This window comes from Salvelinus namaycush, chromosome 9 (genome assembly GCF_016432855.1).
Source record: "Salvelinus namaycush isolate Seneca chromosome 9, SaNama_1.0, whole genome shotgun sequence".
Lineage (NCBI taxonomy): Eukaryota > Metazoa > Chordata > Actinopteri > Salmoniformes > Salmonidae > Salvelinus > Salvelinus namaycush.
Genome location: NC_052315.1, coordinates 51,528,741 through 51,550,805, shown reverse-complemented (window position 1 = coordinate 51,550,805; position 22,065 = coordinate 51,528,741). Strand labels below are relative to the sequence as shown.

General features: G+C 43.4%; 1 protein-coding gene across 1 annotated transcript; it reads right to left on the bottom strand.

The window, feature by feature from the left end:
* Nucleotides 1-1,284: 1,284 nt before the first annotated feature.
* Nucleotides 1,285-20,630, bottom strand: LOC120054168 (glucoside xylosyltransferase 1-like). Its single transcript, XM_039001607.1, has 7 exons — nt 20,309-20,630; nt 10,110-10,299; nt 9,786-9,917; nt 9,276-9,527; nt 7,045-7,168; nt 6,614-6,786; nt 1,285-2,295 (listed from the first exon to the last, which is right to left on the bottom strand). The coding sequence occupies exons 1-7, from the start codon at nt 20,551-20,553 to the stop codon at nt 2,134-2,136; spliced, it is 1,278 nt and encodes a 425-aa protein (XP_038857535.1). The 5' UTR covers nt 20,554-20,630; the 3' UTR covers nt 1,285-2,133.
* Between the last annotated feature and the right edge of the window lie 1,435 nt (nt 20,631-22,065).

The following is a 22,065-nucleotide window of genomic DNA, read 5'->3' as shown; positions in this document are numbered from 1 at the left end:
TTTTAGAAATGTGCACCTTGTTTCCGTTGATCATCCTTTCTGATGTTTCTACAACTTGATTGGAGTCCACCTGTGATAAATTCAATTGATTGGACAAGATTTGGAAAGGCACACACCAGTCTATAAAAGGTCCCACAGTTGACAGTGCATGTCAGAGCAAAAACCAAGCCATGAGGTTGAAGGAATTGTCCGTAGAGCTCTGAGACAGGAGTGTGTCGAGAAACATCTGGGGAAGGGTACCAAAAAATGTCTGCAGCATTGAAGGTTCCCAAGTATACAACGGCCTCACACATTCTTAAATGGAAGAAGTTTGGAACCACCGAGACTCTTCCGGCCAAACTGAGCAATCGGGGGAGAAAGGCCTTGGTCAGGGAGGTGACCAAGAACCCGATGGTCACTCTGACAGAGCTCCAGAGTTCCTCTTCGGAGATGGTAGAAACTTCCAGAAGGATAACCATCTCCGCAGGACTCCACCAATCAGGCCAGAGTGGCCAGACGGAAGCCACTCCTCAGTAAAAAGCACATGACAGCCCACTTGGAGTTAGCCAAAAGGCACCTAAAGGACTCTGAGCATGAGAAACAAGATTCTCTGGTCTGATGAAACCAAGATTAAACTCTTCAGCCTGACTCCCAAGCATCACATCTGGAGGAAACCTGGCACCATCCCTACGGTGAAGCATGGTGGTGGCAGCATTATACTGTGGGGATGTTTTTCAGCGGCAGGGACTGGGAGACTGGTCAGGATCAAAGGAAAGATGAGCAGAGAAAAGTACAGAGAGATCACTGATGAAAACCTGCTCCAGAGCACTCAGGTCCTCAGACTGGGGCAAAGATTCACCTTCCAACAGGACAACGACCCTAAGCACACAGCCAAGACAACGTAGGTGTGGTTTTGGGACAAGTTTCTGAATGTTCTTGAGTGGCCCAGCCAGAGTCCGGACTTCAATCCAATCTAACATCTCTGGAGAGACCTGAAAATATCTGTGCAGTGATGCTCTCCCTTCCAACCTGACAGAGCTTGAGAGGATCTACAGAGAAGAATGGGAGAAACTCCCCAAATACAGGTGTGCCAAGCTTTTAGTGTCATACCCAAGAAGTCAAGGCTGTAATCACTGCCAAAGGTGCTTCAAGAAAGTACTGAATAAAGGGTTTGAATACTTATGTAAATGTGATATTTCAGTTTTAGATTTTTTATAAATTTGCCAAAAAAAATCTAAAAACCTGCTCTCTCATTATGGGGTATTGTGTGTTGATTGATGAGGGGGAAAAACAAATTAATCCACTTTAGAATAAGGCTGTAACGTAACAAAATGTGAAAAAAAAACAAAAAAAACATTCAATATCAATAACACCAATATTGATATCCTCAGATTCTAACCTCAAAATCCTTCCCTTTAGCATTTGTTTACAATCAAGTTTTGTACAAATGAAACTGCATTCATGGAATAGTTATGACAAGCTTTAACCAATGTGTTGTCATTCTTCATGACACTGCAGACGTATATTTAAATCTAATTCTAACATTTAAATCTAATTGATATGATATTAACATATACTTTAAAAAAATATATATACTTTTTGATCATGAGGGGCATACAAAGAACCGTGATGGGTTCTCTTCCTTGAATGCGATTGTCAGACGTGACATTCTCATCACAGGTGAAAATCACACAGCAACACCGACTGTAAAGTGTACCATTTTTAGCAGTCAGATGATAGAAATGTCCAATTCTGTCGAGGGCAAAGAGATTTAATTTCAGTGCTTTCCCACACATTTTGACTGCAGTTATCTAACCTGATGATGATCACGTTAACAGGACGACTTTCTGAGGAACAACGGTTCCACAGGAAAACAGACAATGTATTACACTGATCATCTTCCCCCTTGAAATTGTCTTTGGAGGAGTGTTGACGCACCGGTAGCTGTTGTCCATTTGTAAACAGATGACGGATTCATCTAACTTGGGCATGGTCGGTTGAGGAAAGAGTGTGGGCTAAATCCCGCCCGGGATCATATACACATGCCAGTAATGTATGCCCTCCCTGTACTCCTGGGGACATCGTTTAGAGGTGTGCCACAGAGTGTCAGTCAGCCATTGATGGTAGAGGAGAGTGGTAGTCTAGTGGTATACATCACCTTCCCTCTATGGTTTCCTGTTGAAGTACACCAATGCTCTGTTTTAACCTTTTAGTAAACATGTGGCTGGCTCTTCCACAGTAGGTGTGTTTGGTCTCCTGAAGATTTGCCTCCAGGGGGAGGAGTAGGAACTGGACTAGGTTGTCCCCAAATGTGTACTGTGGAGAAGAAGAAAAAGACATGTATATGATCACGTGTCAGTGCAGGAGTTTGGTCTAGCGGTAGCACTGCTGCGGTCAACTCTGGGCGACCACAAATTGCCCCAAAAGATCAGGCGTCGACCCTCGCTTCGGTTACTCTCACCACGGAACCTCCACCCCATCTCTCCCGCCACTCTTAGGACACTGGGATTAATAAACTATGCAGCATTATGGAAAACTATGGACAAAGCACTCAAGAGTTGGCGGTTGTTAAGTTTAGTCATGCAAGTGCCACAACCCAACACAAATGTCCAAGACTCTCAGTCACTGCAGACCCAATCTCCTCAGTCATATCCATGAATAAAGAATCAAGCTTTTTTACATTCCGTGGCTGAGCCGCACTTTTACAGCAGGCACGGTAAAGAGGAAATTACCTTTTTACGAGGGCTCATTGGAACCCAGTTTGGCTAAGCATTAGGTCACTCAAAGGATGCACACACACTTGCTTTATCATCTATCATACACAACAGCAGGCCATAAAGCAGCATTAACTGTCTCCTATTGATTTTTATGTGGATGCTGTTGGGTGGTGATGGTGGTCTTCTTGGTGTGTGTGTGTGTGTGTGTGTTTGTGTTCATTGTTCACAACATCCCATCATTGTGTCTCAACATAGCATCATCAGCACTAACCTTTTTACAACTCTTCTGTGGGCTTGGCTCATATCAGTAATGGTGAGCCCGGGTTTATTGCCAAGCAGCCTCAGTGCAAGCTGGGATAGGTCGTCTAGGGAGAGACACTGACTGAGTTCTTTGTGTGCTGAGAACGAGAGTGTTCTCCAGAAATGCCTGCTACAGTATGGGCTTCAGGCCTGCTGTCCTCAAAGGACTGGGAGGGGAGGGAATGGGGGAGCAGGGAAAGAGGAAACTGGAAGAGGTGTAACGGAAGAGAATGAAAGACAGAGCGGCAGCAAAGGAAGACCTGGTAAGAGCTTCTTCCAAATGCTCAACAGACGGAACACAAGCCGTTGAAAGGCTGGTTAAACACTAAACACAGCTTCACTATAAGGAATACGGAGAAATAATTATCTCAACCAACCTGGCTTAAGTTTTAACACGCAGCATGTTTCACTATCAAACTATTACCGTCTCAGTTGCTTGTGAGTGGACTCTGGGTTAGAATGCACCTGGGCATCCCCGCTGTAGGAGTGTGTGCTGTGTGTATGCTCTTTTGTGTGTGTGTATGTGTTCATGTATTATTATAATCAATTAGAATCACATGGAGCTGATTTGCTGGTGTTTTTACATTCTTCTATGTCATTTTGTTTTTGCTCAGAAAACTTTGGGGCTAAATAAAAATCTCCCATGGGCCGCCAGTTAGGGAACCCTGCTCTAAAAATTCCAGTACTAGGAGTGATCGGTGGGTGGACGCAGGTCAGGGTAGTAGGTAGGTAGGGATTAGCCTGGCTTTGGGAGAGCGGAGGCCGAATTACAGAGAAGTTAAAGGGACTATCAATTTAGCATTTTCACCTGGATGGATGGAAGTCCAGAGTACTGAATAAAGGGTTTGGCCCGGAGTGCCCTGATGATGTAATTGAGCAAATGTTAGAGGATCGCTTGTTGTATTAAAAAGTCCAAATGCAGCAGTTTTTATCTCAATATCAAATCATTTTTGGGTAACAATTAAAGTACCTTGCTGTGCTTCGTATTTTTGAACATTTTAATGAAAACAAACAAAAATAGCTTATTAGAAGCGATATCTCAAGCTGGGAGTGGTTTGAGTGAAGACAAGCCGTTATTGGCAGAGAGGTTCGGAACTATTTCTTATCGGTCAATTGGCTACAGCCTGGTGATGTCACCAGGCAGGCCAAAACTCTATCGCACCAAATCAGGATGAAATTTCAGGCAGTCTTTTCAAACAGCTCTTACACAAAAAAGGCATTATTAACTTTCCCAATTTCACAGTAGTATTTCAACCTCAGTGTGGACATGTCTATAAGACATTGGGAAAATCATGTTTGACTGCACTGGGCCTAGAGGACAGAAAGACAAGAGAGGAAATGTTAACTCCCACACTAAGGGTATTTGACAAACAGCCTGACTGATCTCAATGCTGTGCGTTACAGGGAAGACATCCTCCTCCCTCATGTGGTACCCTTCCAGCAGGCTCATCCTGACATGACCCTCCAGCATGACGATGCCACCAGCCATACTGCTCTTTCTGTGCGTGATTTCCTGCAAGACAGGAATGTCAGTGTTCTGCCATGGCCAGCGAAGAGCCAGGATCTCATGAAAAAACCTACACTCGATCCCTCCGATGTCAACAACTACAGACCAGTATCCCTTCTTTCTTTTCTCTCCAAAACTCTTGAACGTGCCGTCCTTGGCCAGCTCTCCTGCTATCTCTCTCAGAATGACCTTCTTGATCCAAATCAGTCAGGTTTCAAGACTAGTCATTCAACTGAGACTGCTCTTCTCTGTGTCACGGAGGCGCTCCGCACTGCTAAAGCTAACTCTCTCTCCTCTGCTCTCATCCTTCTAGACCTATCGGCTGCCTTTGATACTGTGAACCATCAGATCCTCCTCTCCACCCTCTCCGAGTTGGGCATCTCCGGCGCGGCCCACGCTTGGATTGCGTCCTACCTGACAGGTCGCTCCTACCAGGTGGCGTGGCGAGAATCTGTCTCCGCACCACGTGCTCTCACCACTGGGGTCCCCCAGGGCTCTGTTCTAGGCCCTCTCCTATTCTCGCTATACACCAAGTCACTTGGCTCTGTCATATCCTCACATGGTCTCTCCTATCATTGCTATGCAGACGACACACAATTAATCTTCTCCTTTCCCCCTTCTGATAACCAGGTGGCGAATCACATCTCTGCATGTCTGGCAGACATATCAGTGTGGATGACGGATCACCACCTCAAGCTGAACCTCGGCAAGACGGAGCTGCTCTTCCTCCCGGGGAAGGACTGCCCGTTCCATGATCTCGCCATCACGGTCGACAACTCCATTGTGTCCTCCTCCCAGAGTGCTAAGAACCTTGGCGTGATCCTGGACAACACCCTGTCGTTCTCAACTAACATCAAGGCGGTGACCCGTTCCTGTAGGTTCATGCTCTACAACATTCGCAGAGTACGACCCTGCCTCACACAGGAAGCGGCGCAGGTCCTAATCCAGGCACTTGTCATCTCCCGTCTGGATTACTGCAACTCGCTGTTGGCTGGGCTCCCTGCCTGTGCCATTAAAGCCCTACAACTCATCCAGAACGCCGCAGCCCGTCTGGTGTTCAACCTTCAAGTTCTCTCACGTCACCCCGCTCCTCCGCTCTCTCCACTGGCTTCCAGTTGAAGCTCGCATCCGCTACAAGACCATGGTGCTTGCCTACGGAGCTGTGAGGGGAACGGCACCTCCGTACCTTCAGGCTCTGATCAGGCCCTACACCCAAACAAGGGCACTGCGTTCATCCACCTCTGGCCTGCTCGCCTCCCTACCTCTGAGGAAGTACAGTTCCCGCTCAGCCCAGTCAAAACTGTTCGCTGCTCTGGCACCCCAATGGTGGAACAAACTCCCTCACGACGCCAGGTCAGCGGAGTCAATCACCACCTTCCGGAGACACCTGAAACCCCACCTCTTTAAGGAATACCTAGGATAGGATAAAGTAATCCTTCTAACCCCCCCCCCCCCCCTAAAAGATTTAGATGCACTATTGTAAAATGGTTGTTCCACTGGATATCATAAGGTGAATGCACCAATTTGTAAGTCGCTCTGGATAAGAGCGTCTGCTAAATGACTTAAATGTAAATGTAAATCTCAATCCCATTGAGCACGTCTGGGACCTGTTGGATCGGAGGGTGAGGGCTAGGGCCATTCCCCCTAGAAATGTCCGGGAACTACTTGCAGGTGCCTTGGTGGAAGAGTGGCGTAACATCTCACAGCAAGAACTGTCAAATCTGGTGTAGTCCATGAGGAGGAGATGCACTGCAGTACTTAATGCAGCTGGTGGCCACACCAGATAGTGACTGTTACTTTTGATTTTGACCCACCTTTGTTCAGGGACACATTACTCCACTTCTGTTAGTCACATGTCTGTGGAACTTGTTCAGTTTATGTCTGTCTCAGTTGTTGAATCTTGTTATGGTCATACAAATATTTGCACATGTTAAGTTTGCTGAAAATAAACGCAGTTGACAGGGAGATGACGTTTCCATTTTTGCTGAGTTTAGGTAAATGCATCAGGAAGCATATCCTCCCTCAGTTCTGATGTTCTTTACTTCAATATCCCCCCCCCCCCCCCCCGTTTGAATTCCCAGGTTACAGGCATAGTTGAGGATGTTGTTACCTTCTGGATGGCTTCATAGACGGCCCGGAACGCTGGCTGCTTGTCGTCATGGTAAACGCCTCGGTTTCCGTGGAGAATGAAGACGCCCTCTTGTTCGGCTTCGAGACAGTTGCTGCCGTAGATACAGTGGTCTGGACGGTAGTTCCATTGGCACGGGAACACATACAGGCTCTCTGCACAAGGAAATACAGGAGGCGAGAGAGCTGAGGATTTCTGTTACAGAAAACAGTTATTCCTCTAGACAAAGAAAATAGATCGTTTCAACAATAAAGCAACGTGTCTGTCTGGATCATGTTCACTTGAATTAAACTAAATAAAAAGATCAGAAACATGGAAGTACTATCTGAACCCGTTCAGTAAGAAATGCACATTTTTGTTTTGGTTGCACAACGGTTTTTGAGGCGGTGGGACCTAATGAAGGTGAGTTTCACCTGGGTTATGATGGAATATGATGTTGAGCAGGTCCTGGTCTCCCCAGGTGATGTTGAGTTTATATTTCTGGAGAAGTGGCATCAGCAGCTCCACCCATTTGAGGGGGACTGACGTCATGTCATTCTGTTACGACAAGTCATAGTAAAGAAAGAAACAAAAATGTTAAATGACAGTGTGAACCACATTCATTCTTACGTGGGTAATGTGACACAATATAAATGGAAAACTGAAACAGCCAAACTCCTGACTGACACCAAACAATTAATAAATAGTTTAATCCTTTCTGTGTCTGAGGCATAGCGATATGTTTATTACAGTACACCAGCATTTTCCAAACTTGGTCCTCAGGACCCCAAGTGGTTTTGGTTCTTGCCTTAACCCTACACAGCTCATTCAAAGCTTGATGATTAGCTGACAGGGGTCCCAAAGACCAAGTTTGGGAAACCCTGCAGTACACAGTTGGTGAGCCACCGCTGGTGAGCTACGCAGAAGAATGGCAACAGTGACCTCCTCTGGTCAATAATGGGGTTGCAGAAGACTTACAGAAAATGCCTTAGCCAACATTACAAATTCAAGAACACAACTACGATAATTTACAAATGACAGTACCAGTCAAAAGTTTAGACACACCTACTCATTCAAGAGTTTATTTGTACTATTTTCTACACTGTAGAATAATAGCCAAGACATCAAAACTATGAAATAACACATGGAATCAGGTAGTAACCAAAAAAGTGTTAAATACATTTTGGATTCTTCAAAGTAGCCACCCTCTGCCTTGATGACAGCTTTGCACACTTGGGATTCTCTCAACCAGCTTCACCTGGAATCAGTCTTGACGGAGTTCCCACATATGTTGAGCACTTGTAGGCTGCTTTTCCTCTGTGGTCCAACTCATCCCAAACCATCTCATTTAGGTTGAGGTCGGGTGATTGAGGCCAGGTCATCTGATGCAACGCTCCATCACGCTCCTTCTTGGTCAAATAGCCCTTACACAGTCTGGAGGTGTGTTGGGTCATTGTCCTGTTGAAAAACAAATTATAGTCCCACTAAGCACAAACCAGATGGGATGGCGTATCACTGCAGAATGCTGTGGTAGCCATGCTGGTTAAATGTGGCTTGAATTCGAAATAAAAGCACTGACAGTGTCACCAGCAAAGCACCATCACACCTCCTTTTACGGTGGGAACCACACATGCGGAGATCATCCGTTCACCTACTCTGTGACACAGCGGTTGGAACCAAAACTCTCAAATTTGTACTCATCAGACCATCCACTGGTCTAAATGCCCATTGGTCGTGTTTCTTGGCACAAGCAAGTCTCTTTTCCTTATTGGTGTCCTTTAGTAGTGGTTTCTTTGCAGAAATTAGACCATGAAGGCCTGATTCACACAGTCTCCTCTGAACAGTTGATGTTGAGATGTGTCTGTTATTTGAACTCTATGAAGCATTTATTTTGTCTGCAATTTCTGAGGCTGGTAACTATAATGAACCTATCCTCAGCAGCAAAGGTAACTCTGGGTCTTCCTTTCCTGTGGCTGTCCTCATGAGAGCCAGTTTCATCATAGCGCTTGATGGTTTTTGCGACTGCACTTTTTTTTGGTGTTGAAATTTTCCAGATTGACTGACCTTCATGACTTAAAGTAATGATGGATTGTCGTTTCTCTCTGCTTATTTGAGCTGTTCTTGCCATAATATGGACTTGTTTTTTCACCAAATAGGGCCATCTTCTGTATACCACCCCTACCTTGTCACAACACAACTGATTGGCTCAAACGCATTAAGGAGGAATATCCACAAATAAACTTTTAAAAAGGCACACCTGTTAATTGAAATGCATTCCAGGTGACTACCTCATGAAGCTGGTTGAGAGAATGCCAAGAGTGTGCAAAGCTGTCATCAAGGCAAAGGGTGGCTACTTTGAAGAATCTGATTTGTTTAACACTTTTTTGGTTACTACACGATTCCATGTGTTATTTAATAGTTTTGACATCTTCACTATTATTCTACAATGTAGAAAATAGTAAAAATAAAGAAATGTCTTAAATGAGTAGGTGTGTCCAAACTTTTGACTGCTACTGTACCTTCAACAGTTTGGCCTTTCTAGACTCAAAATGCTTTTAACAGAACATACAAAAAAATAAGCTGAGAAAGTTCAAGAGATCCTGACACCTCTTCTCAAGCATATACACCAACACACAAAGATGCTCATTCTCACTGACACCATCACCTTGAAGTATTTCTCTCTTATCCGGGTCATGTTCATGAGCATGACCCCAGAGTTGACCCCGGTCTTTCCATAGTAAGGGTGCCGTGCGAAGCGGTTGTACCAGGCGATGCGCGGCTCCTCGTGCTCAGGGGCCATGGCTGCCAGATGGGTGGAGTTGAAGAGGGAGAGCAGGGACCAGATCTCCTCTACAGGCTGAAGGAACAAGATATCGGTGTCCACGTACAGCAGAGAGTCTACGTCTTTTAGGATCAACTGGAGAGGAGACAAAAAGGTTAGAATGCCCAAGAACATAGTCAAACATTACACACATTACTCTGACAGCACGCCATGTGCCAGATTCTCTGACCCAGATTTCAATGGAGAATCTTCAATGAAAGTTGTTTAGGTCCAGGAATGGGCTTAATCTGGATCCAATATCTCATAAATAAACGTGTATTGTTCTCAGCAAGGGGGACACTGAACAGTGTTATTTTATTTTATGGCCAGTCTCATCAAACCCTGAGGACTCACCGGTAGGAAGAGCCTTTGAGAAGCACAGGGTTTGAAGAGTTTCTTCCACTCCTTGGCGTTCTCACTGGGGAAGGTGATGGGGTACGTGGTGTAGTTAAACCTGGTCTGGAAGACACTGGGCCACAAGTCCAGCTGAGGGAAAATACACAGGGAACAGACACAGGTGAACAGGTTCGCTTTGACAGAGACAACCACACACCAGCACAGGTACAGATAACTAGTTCAACAGCTTCTTTCATTCTAGTTCCATCCTCTTAACTGCTAGGGCCATGTCACTTAGTACCAATATTCATCCTGCCACTAATTCCTGTTCTCCACACTTACAGACTGTCCAAAGCTGCCATGCAGATGGTCCTCTGCGAAAATGTGAAAGTGTAGCGGTTTGGCGCCGAAGAGGAGAGCAGACTTTAACATGGCGAGAGTCTCCTCGAGTCTGGGACCACAGGCCACCACAGCCAGATGGATCCGCTCATCTCTAGTGGCCTCCTGGACGCTGCCGGAGGCTGGCTTCTCCCTGAGATAGTAAGAGAGTAAGAAAAGGGAGGAGGGCAGCATCTTAGGGCACGTCGGAAGAAGGGCACCACTTGCACAGTCCCCGTCGTGGATATAAAAGCATTGGATGGTGGGAATTCCCAACATTGTTAAATTGACTCCAAGGCCATTGAATGTATTACACTTTTGAGCTCTATGAACTGTATCCAACATGTTACTGGGCCCACCCATACTCTGGACCTGGTTATTACCAAGGGGCTTTCTATTGACATATCCTCTATTGTTGAGGTTGCTTTATCCGGTCGCCACTGTGGATTTGTTTACTACCTTGCTGCACATAGCACAGGGTAATACTGAACGCATCATTAAGAAACGCTATCTTACCCCTGAAGTTGCTACAGATTTTATTGAGTGTATGAACAATACTCCATCACCTATTGTGCCTTCCTCTTGTGATGATTTAGTTGATAACTTTAACAGCAAATTAAAAGGGTGACCATTGACGTCATAGCGCCAGTAAAGTTGAAAAAGGGCCTCATCCAAATGGGAGAGCCCCTTGGATGAGTGAGGAAACAAATCAATTAAAAAGAAAAATTGCAGAAAGGCAGAGTGGAACTTGAGAAATTCAAAGTTGCAGGTCCTTCATGATATTTCAAGAGAGAAACTTGGCATATTTAACAAGGCAATAAGAAATGCCAGACGAGCTCATTTTTCTAACTTGATCACTATTCAAAATCGGAATAATTTGAGAGTGCTCCTCGACCATTGACGGCCTGATAGGTTTGCCGGGGTACAATTTATGTGGACTTCCCTCATCTAAATGGGATGAGTTTGCAGCATATTTCAGAGATAAGATAAGAACCAACATTAGGCTGGGTATCATTCAAGCAAGACCTGATGAGAAGTTTGATGATATGTGCCCTAGACTACCACGCAAAGGCACTACGGATTTATTTTCCCTGGTTGACACAGACATGCTCAGGAAAGTGATATCACAACTTAAGCCGTGTAGCTGCCTTCTCGATCCTATCCCCACCACCTTCATCAAAACTGTTTTTAATTGTATATCTGAAGAAGTGCAAGATATTGTTAAAATCACTCATTGTTCACAGGCACTTTCCCCACTGCACTAAAAACTGCTATGGTGTAACCCCTTCTGAAGAAAAGTAAAACTAGATTTTTTGGGGCAATCTCCAACCTTCCATTTTTAAGCAAAATTCTGGAGAAATAAAGCAAAATTCTGGAGAAATTGGCGTTCAAACAAAATATATGTTTAAGTGGCAACATTTTTTACATTTCAAATCTGCTTTTTGTCCACACCACATACGCAACTTTAACTAAGGCTGTCTTCGACACTGTTGACCATGATGTCCTTCTGGACAGACTGGAGAGGTGGGTTGGCCTCTCCGGTCCAGTTCTAAATTAGTTTAGGACCTATTTAACCGGTCGAGAGTTTGTCAAACTTTGGTGAACATAACTTCGAGAAACTACATATTACATGTGGCGTTCCACAAGGTTCGATTTTGGCTCCGGTACTGTTCAGTTTATATACATGTTACCTCTTGGCAGCGTTATCAGAAAGCACAGCATTGATTTTCACTGCTACGCAGACGATACACAACTTCGCATTTCTGTGTCACCAGAGGATTTTAGCTCCACGGATAAATGAGACTGTATTGGGGATTTAAATACTTGGATGGCTCACAACTTCCTCCAGCTAAATCAAGACAAGAACGAGGTACGTGTTGTTCGAGCCTAAGCAATGAGAGAATCTATCTGCAAATTTTAATTCACAAGCCATAAGAAGATAAAACAGCAGGCAAAAACACCTAGGTGTTGTTTTAGATTCTGAACAAAATTTTGAATCACACATCAGGAATGTGACCAAAATAGCTTTTTAACCGCCTAAGGAACTTTGCCAAGGTGCGGCTGTTTCTCTCTCAGGCCGACAGAGACTCATCCATGCTTTTATTACAAACAGGCTTGACTTCTGTAATGCTCTCCTGTCTGGTCTACCCAGGAAAGCCGTTGGTCAACTGCAAAACATACAGAATGCTGCAGCACGGGTACTGACATTACACCGGTTTTAAGGTCTCTGCACTGGCTGCCTGTGAGTTTTTTAATTAAGAGTCTTCTATTGGTTTTTAAAATCAATCCACGATTGTGTACCCCAATACATGTCAGACATGCTTTTAAGTTATGTACCCAGCGGGTGCCTCAGGTCCTCTGGCACTGGTCTTTTAACTATCCCAAAGCCTAGAACCAAGAGGCATGGAGAGGCAGCCTTTAGGTATTATGCACCCAGCCTCTGGAATAGCCTGCCAGAGAACCTGAGGGAGGCTGAAACTGTAGACATATTTAAAACAGATCTTAATTTTTTATTTTTAGCTTTGCTTATCCTTAGGGTGATTTTTAGTTCTCTTATTTATTTAAAATCTTATTTTTGTTGTGTCGTAAATAGTTCAGCTTTTATTTTTTCATTTGATTTTTTCTGTAAAGCACATTGCGTTGCATTCCATGTCGAAAATGTGCTGTATAAATAAACCTAGATTTTTTTATGCTATCTTGCAAACTACTAAATGGTCACTGTTTGTCACCCCGTTGACCATAGGAGTTGGCATACTGAGACCAGGGCCCGGTTTCCCAAAAGCATCGTTAGAACCTTTGTAGGAGCATCATGTAATCTCAACAACTCTGAAGCAATTATCAGCAGACAAAAAATAATCACTAAAAACTGAGATCACCCAAGAATAAATATTAGATATTGTTAAAATATTTGCACAGAGAAAAGTACCAGGAATGGATGGCTTTCCCATAGAATTCCATTCAAGAGCAAGTTTCAGTTTAATAAACTATGCAAAAAAAACTAGATATAGATCTATCAATAATTGCTGCTGATGCCGAAAAGGCTTCACAATCTTGAATGTCCTTTTCTACTAAAAACTTGAAGCTTTCAACTTTCCAGATTAAATAATACATTTTATAAAAAATATTGTATAAAATGTCCTAAAGCTAAAATATACACAAACAATATCTGATTAAATTGCTTTACAAAGGGGCACAAGACTGATGTCCCCTCAACCCCCTTCCTGTTTGCACTGGCAATTCTAAAAAAAATAATGGCAATAGGAAAAATAACTCAAATCTACAGCGATCCTTTAAGTGGACCACAACAAATATTTAATACTTAGGATGATTAATGTGACAAATATATAAAGGTAACTTTATTATAAACTCAGCAAAAAAAGAAATGTCTCCTTTTCAAGACCCTGTCTTTCAAAGATAATTCGTAAAAATCCAAATAACTTCACAGGTCTTCATTGTAAAGGGTTTAAACACTTTCCCATGCTTGTTCAATGAACAATTAATGAACATGCACCTGTGGAACAGTCATTAAGACACTAACAGCTTACAGACGGTAGCCAATTAAGGTCACAGTTATGAAAACTTTGGACACTAAAGAGGCCTTTCTACTGACTTTGAAAAACATCAAAAGAAAGATGTCCAGTGTCCCCGCTCATCTGCGTGAACGCACCTTAGGCATGCTGCAAGAAGGCATGAGGACTGCAGATGTGGCCAGGGCAATAAATTGCAATGTCCATACTGTGAGACGCCTAAGACAGCACTACAGGGAGACAGGACCGACAGCTGATCGTCCTCGCAGTGGCACACCACGTGTAACAACACCTGCACTGGATCGGTACATCCGAACATCACCTGCGGGACAGGTACAGGATGGCAACAACATCTGCCCGAGTTACAACAGGAACGCACAATCCCTCCATCAGTGCTCAGACTTTCCACAATAGGCTGAGAGAGGCTGGACTGAGGACTTGTAGGCCTGTTTTAAGGCAGGTCCTCACCAGAAATCACCGGCAACAACGCCACCTATGGGCACAAACCCACCGTCGCTGGACCAGACAGGACTGGCAAAAAGTGCTCTTCACTGACAGGTCGCGGTTTTGTCTCACCAGGGGTGATGGTCGGATTCACGTTTATCGTCGAAGGAATGAGCGTTACACCGAGGCCTGTACTCTGGAGTGGGATCGATTTGGAGGTGGAGGGCCCGTCGTGGTCTGGGGCGGTGTGTCACAGCATCATCGGATTGAGCTTGTTATCATTGCAGGCAATCTCAAAACTGTGTGTTACAGGGAAGACATCCTTCTCCCTCATGTGGTACCCTTCCTACAGGCTCATCCTGACATGACCCTCCAGCATGACAATGCCACCAGCCATACTGCTCGTTCTGTACGTGATTTCCTGCAAGACAGGAATGTCAGTGTTCTGCCATGGCCAGCAAAGAGCCCGGATCTCAATAACATTGAGCACGTCTGGGACCTGTTCGATCGGAAGGTGAGGGCTAGGGCCATTCCTCCCAGAAATGTCCGGGAACTACTTGCAGGTGCCTTGGTGGAAGAGTGGTGTAACATCTCACAGCAAGAACTGGCAAATCTGGTGCAGTCCATGAGGAGGAGATGCACTGCAGTACTGAAAGCAACTGGTGGCCACACCAGATACCGGACTGTTACTTTTGATTTTGACCCTCCCCCCCTCCCTTTGTTCAGGGACACATTATTCAATTTCTGTTAGTCACCTGTCTGTGGAACTTGTTCAGTTTATGTCTCAGTTGTTGAATCTTATGGTCATACAAATATTTACACATGTTAAATTTGTTGAAAATAAACGCAGTTGACAGTGAGAGGACGTTTCTTTTTTTGCTGCATTTATTACTCAACAATATGAAAGCAGATTTAATTAAATTGAATAATCTTCCCATAAATCTTACAGGTAGAATAAACCTCTTTAGAATGGCATGACTGACAAATCCAAATCCAATAACCCCACCGAAGACATTCTAAAAAATAAAATAAAAAGTATACTCGGTCTTAGACAAATAAAAAATGCTGCACATATTCCGAAGTCTGAAGTGGTTTCTACACTTGACACTTACAATGCGACTTCTGCTATCAGAATACGAAGATCATATTGAAAACACGGGTCTAGACGCACAAAAATCGTTTCGTGGACTGATTGTGTTTAGATCTGGATGACCAGATTTCTCCTGTCTGGACGCAAATCAGGCTACCTACCGAAAGCGCATACAGTGGGTGACGGAGGACATACGTTCCTAGCGTGTGAGGAAAGTGTTTGCTGGCCTCATAAATGCTAGCCAGCTAGCTAATGCTAACCCAGTTACAATTCCTTTACCATCGCTTGCTAGCATGCTGGCTAGCTACAGAGGTTAGCTGGCTAGTTTGCCACAGTAGTTTCCTACAGCCATCAGTTGTTGTGTTATCATATTTTGCCTATATTACACCATTTGTTGAATGCATTCTAGGCATTTGAATATGGCGCGGGAAAAAGGAATCTGGACACGGTAGACATTTAAATGTAGGTGTCGATGCATGACGCGCTCAGAATTCCATGATCAGACCTCTATGATCAGAATACTAAAGCTGCATGAACTGTCAAGTCTAGACACGGCCTGAAGGTGGTTTTAACCTTCCAGACTTGGAATTGTATCAACTCGCTACCCAGGGCTTTTATTTGCGACGTACGTGCATTCGGGAAGTATTCAGACCCCTTATGTAACAGTATAACTTTAGTACGTCCCCTCGCCCCGACACGGGCGCGAACCAGGGACCCTCTGCACACATCAACAACTGACACCCACGAAGCGTCGTTACCCATCGCTCCACAAAAGCCGCGGCCCTTGCAGAGCAAGGTGCAACCCTACTTCTAGGTTTCAGAGCAAGTGACGTAACTGATTGAAACGCTACTAGCGCGTACCCGCTAACTAGCTAGCCATTTCACATCCGTTACACTTACAGCCTTATTATAAAATGGATAAAAAATAAAAAAAAATCTTAAGCAATTTACACACACTAACCCATAATGACAAAGCGAAAAAAAACAGAAATACCTTTATTTACATACGTTTTCAGACCCTTTGCTATGACTATGAGACTCGAAACGGAGATCAGGTGCATCCTATTTTCATTGATAATCATTGAGATGTTTCTACAACTTGATTGGAGAACACCTGTGATAAATTCAATTAACTAGCAAGCTAGATTGTTGCTTTATAAAGGCCAAAGAAAGCTAGAAATCGTTTTTAAGAATTTCTCAAGCATTTAAATGGCTAGACAAATATAGCTAACGTAGCCATCTAGCCAGGATAATGTTGCTAACTAGCTAACCATGAGCTAGCTAGCTAACAGGCATTTTCCGTTTAAAAAACTTGCTCAAGACAGTTAACAGAATTGTCAATTTAAACAATTTACTAATTACTACATTTAGCTAACATTAGATAGTTAATCCAGAGATTCTTACCTTTGCCTCGATTTGGCAGTCTCTTCCAGATCATCATAGCCCTGGTGAGTGATGTGAAGCTTGAGACAGGCATTTGTAGTTCTGTATGATAGCCACATTAGCATTTCAATTTTGGGGGGTAAATACAGGCAAATATATTTATTAAAAAGTCACATTGTCAGAGACTTACACGGTTTTCAAAACATCACGCCAGGGTAAGACGAAACACAGCCCTTATTTGAAGTGTTTCTAAAATCCACAATGGATCAAATTAATGGTGGGCATTTATTTTGGAACCATTTCTGTGTTTGACCGCTAGGTTTCATGGGTATTATGACTCCTACTGTGGTAGACGACACTACAAGGCCAGGTTTCCCGATAACAATGGAATTTACAAATGTTTTAATGATGCATCGTAAAAAAAAACGGCCGAAAATGACACCCGTTTCCCAAAACACCATGCTGTGCACTCGATACAAAGTGAAACTTAACTGTCGTTACAGGAGCTGTCGTGTTGAAAATGACTCCAGAATATAGCCTATTATGTATTCATGTTTTTGTATTATTATGTTTGCCATGTATTCTGTTTTCTCCTGCTATTTTGTATGCAATGTTTGATTTAGTAAATTCTGTATTTCTTTAGTGTGTGCAAACTGTGAGCAAGAATGAATGCCAAATTTAATCGCTCGTTCCCTCGTTGCTATAGAAAATATCAAAGTGACCTAAAAATAAAATATGACAATGGTTTTAGCAATTGCTGAACAAATCATTGTAGTCTAACGGCAGGCAGGAATTTGAGCTTCAAGTAGGCCTACAGATATTCTACAATTAAATATTAAACATCAAGTACCAAGTCAAGCAACATTGGCATAGACCTAATATGGTAACGTTTAGGTTATTGGTTAGGCTACAGTGAAATTTGTGAGCTTTTAGATAATTGTAGCCTATAGGCCTAATATAAATATTGAAGCAGCTCAGATGTAGTGTAATCGCTTAATGCTAGAGTTTAGGGTCACTTAGAAATCTCATTGTTTTTGAATGAAAAGCTAATAACATCAAATTGATCAGAAATACTGTGTAGACATAGTTAATGTTGTAAATGACTATTGTAGCTGGAAACGGCTATTTTTTTAAATGGAATATCTACATAGGTGTACAGAGACCCATTATCAGCAATCATCACTCCTGTGTTCCAATAGCACGTTGTGTTAGCTAATCCAAGTTTATAATTTTAAAAGGCTAATTGATCATTAGAAAACCCTTTCGCAAATATGTTTGAACAGGTGAAAACTGTTGTTCAAATTAAAGAAGCAATAAAACTGGCCTTAGACTATTTGAGTATCTGGAGCATCAACATTTGTGGGTTCAATTACAGGCTCAAAATGGCCAGAAACAAAGAACTTTCTTCTGAAACTCATCAGTCTATTCTTGTTCTGAGAAATGAAGGCTATTCCATGTGAGAAATTGCCAAGAAAATTAAGATTTCATACAACGCTGTGTCCTACTCCCTTCACAGAACAGTGCAAACTGGCTCTAACCAGAATAGAAAGAGTGGGGTGCACAACTGAGCAAGAGGACAAGTACATTAGTGTCTCTAGTTTGAGAAACAGACACCTCACAAGTCCTCAACTGGCAGATATGTGAAATAGTACCCGCAAAAGACCAGTCTCAACATCAACAGTGAAGAGGCGACTCCGGGATGCTGGCCATCTTGGCTCATGTTCTCTTGCTCAGTTGTGCACCGGGGCCTCCCACTCCTCTTTTTTAAAGATGCTTTTGGGAAACCGGGTCCAGGTTGCAGTGGTGTGTATTCATGGACGCCAAGGGAAGCCAGGCTTCCCCAAAACATTTCCCAAGAAAAAAAAAATCTTTCAAATGTGTTTCATAACTTTCCTTTAATTCGCAAGAGGCTGAATGTATCTCACCGGAGAAAGCGTCAGAGCGAGCGAAAGTGCCCCTCTGTTTCTGTTTGTGTAGCCCATCTATCTGATGCTGTCTGGTCAAAAAGAGTTAGGACAGTGTTGCAGCATGTAGGTTTGAATGCAAGGGAAGCCAGCGAACATTTGGCCTCCCTTGATACATTTAAAAAAAAGCATAAAATAATAGTCAATCAGCGTTGAGCTGTGTGTGCTCAACTGTGAATGTTGTCGAGGGAAGCCAGTTTGGATTTGGCTTCACACCAATCCCACCGAGAGCAAAATGTTGTTTACAGAAAAAACTTGAATTTTTGCATCTCGTTGTGTTGTCCTCCGGTGGCTAGCTAGCTAAAATAGGCCCTTTCCTAAACTAGCTGGCTCATTGTTGCCCATGAAAGGAAGTTAGGCTACCTGGATAAAATTCTTGCTTGCTAGCCTATGGCAACAAAAACTAAAAGCGTACTGTATGACGAAGTCCTATACTGTTTAGTCAACAAGAAAGAGGAAGGCATTGGCATTTCTCATGATTCCCACGAGCAACTGCAGCCCCTCATGAGTTTTGAATATTTGTAGCCCATCCCTGCTCTACAAGTAGGGTGAGTCAAAATGTTTTTCTACTTGCACAAACACACACACAAATCAGAACCATAGACAGCCAAATCATATTTAGCTTCCATTGATTGGACTACATTATTTTTGGTATCTTTTAATTTTAGACTAAGCATCGGTGATTTGATGATGTTGAAACGGTGCACCTCCTGTTTTCTTTGCGACTTGCAGTTACTCTTCGTGTTTCTAACTCAACAGTTGTTTAGTAGTCCAAAAATGTTGCAAACATTAACTTGCTGTAGGTAACCTAACTGTTTATTACATGCAATATGGTTTATGGACTTCACCAGACAGAGTTCGCTCACCGGTTTTGTTATGAAACATTTATTCTGCCACTGTCTTCTTATTGTCTCGACCATAGGTCTATATACCACGGTGTCAAGGCATATGAACTAACAGGTTATAGAGCAAACACCACAACTAGGTTGTAACTGTATGGCTTTTTTTCTGGCTTGGCTTCCCCAGTGATTTTTACCCACGCACAGCTACTGCCATATTTTAAAATGAGTAAAGTGGCCACTGTCTGCCTTTCAAGGGGTTGCCCCAGCCATGCATACATGGGTCGCAATAATCAGTTCATTCCACAAACATCAGGAGGCAGTTTACAATAGGGGTTCCAGTAAGACACTGACAATGCCTTACACAAGACAGAACAACAAGTTGAATGCCTTTTGGTTCCATGGTGATTGAATCCTGATAGATTAGAGAGCTACTTTGTTATCTAGCAAACTGCTTGAGTTTCTCTAATATTTGTAGAAATAGATAACTAGTTAGGTAAGTACCCATCTTCTTGAACTAAGCAGGACATCTCTTGATAGGTAACGTTAGCTCACATGGGGGGAAAAACAACAAATTGCAATGTGGATAATTGTGAATTAGCAGGTTAATAGATCTATAGCAGGCAATGATTATCAACATCCTCCCCATGGCATTATGACTTTGGTAACCCATTGTTAGTTAACCCACTGGCTCATTGATCTGTGGTTGTACATCGTCATCCTTATGGTACGGGGCAATGTTTTATCTGTAAAGTCAACAGATTAGCTGGTTAGCTAACGTTAGCTAGTAATCCTGCTAGCGAAGAGTTGTGGCTAGTGTTTTACAAGTGTGGCTAGCTTTAGCGTGTTAGCTAGTGACTTGGCTGACTAACGTAGCCAACTAACTACCTAGTTAGCTAATCAATTGTTATTTTACCTGGTCCTGTCATCTTCTTGATGGTCAAAAAGGCTCGGCACTCCACCTTTCCTGACTATGTGCCCAGTGTCTTGGGCCCCAAATCGGGGTTGCCTGCCACTGGATTGTTTTGTTCTTCTGTCGGTCCATCCGTCTTCGTATTGCGACTCAAAAGACGAGGCTACCGGTAGTTGATTAAAAACATACAGCACCGAAAAGACAGCAAAGACCATGCACAGTAGAAGTGCATGAAGATAACATCGCATTTTGTGAATAAAAAAAATGCACTTAACCGTACTACCGTAACATTCTTTCAGATATGGATTTACATTGACTAACTAGCGTTGTGTTTACGTCAACTTTGAGCTCCACCTTCTGTCAAGAAACCAAAGCACAGGGGTGTATTCATTACGTCTTGCAAAGGAAATCGTTTACAGTTTAAGAACCAAATGGAAGCAAACAGAGCAAACGGGACGAAACGGAGGGACTTACCTACATTTGTCCAATAGAAACTGTCGTCTTCGTTGTAACACGTTTTCGGTTTGGAGTAAACCGTTTCTATAGCAAACGTTTTGCAACAGAATTAGCGTAATGAATACACCCCTAATTACTGTTCCAGATATTATTTAATGCACTACACGGTCAAAAGTATGTGGACTCCGGCTCATAGAACATCTCATTCCAAAATCACGGGCATGAATATGGAATTGGTCCCCCCTTTGCTCCAAGAACAGCCTTCACTCTTTTTGGAAGGCTTTCCACTACATGTTGGAACATTGCTGTCGGGATGTTTAGCCACAAGAGCATTAGTGAGGTCGAGCATTGATGTTGGGCGATTTGGCCCGACACGCAGTCTGCGTTCCAATTCATCCCAAAGTTGTTGCCACGAAGTTGGAAGCACAGAATCGTCTAGAATGTCATTGTATGCTGTAGCATTAAGATTTCCCTGCACTGGAGCTAAGGGGCCTAGCCCGAACCATGAAAAACAGCCCCAGACCACAATCCCTCCTCCACCAATCTTTACAGTTGGCACTATGCAGTCGGGCTGGTAGCATTCTCCTGGCATCCGCCAAACCTAGATTTGTCCGTCAGACTGCCAGATGGTGAAGCATGATTCATCACTCCAGAAAACGTGTTTCTACTGCTCCAGAGTCCCATGGCGGCGAGCTTTACACAACTCCACCCGATGCTTGGCATTGAGGATGGTGATCTTAGGCTTGTGTGTGGCTGCTCGGACATGGAAACCCATGTCTTGAAGCTCCCGACATACAGTTCTTGTGCTGACTTTGCTTCCAGAGGCAGTTTGGACTCAGTGAGTGTTGCAACGGTGGCCCCGTTCTGTGAGCTTGTGTGGCACACCTCTTTGTTGTGAGCAGTTGTTGCTCCTAGACATTTCCACTTCACAATAGCAGCACTTAGTTGACCTGGGCAGCTCTAGCAGTGCAGACATTTTACGAACTGACTTATCGGAAAGGTGTCATCCTATAATGTTTTTGCCACGTTAAAAGTCACTTAGCTCTTCAGTACGGGCCATTCTACTGCCAATGTTTGTCTATGGAGATTGCATGGCTGTGTGCTCAACTTTATACATGTGGCTGAAATAGCCGAGTCCACTCATTTGAAGGGGTGTCCAAATACACATACTTTTGGCCATACTTTTTTTTGTGTATCTGGGTGTCTGGAAAGCACCCATTGGCTTGCAGGACAAGTTGAACTATGATCAAATAGCTTCCTACTAGATACTAGCTAGCTAAATACCTTAGTAATTAGATATGGAG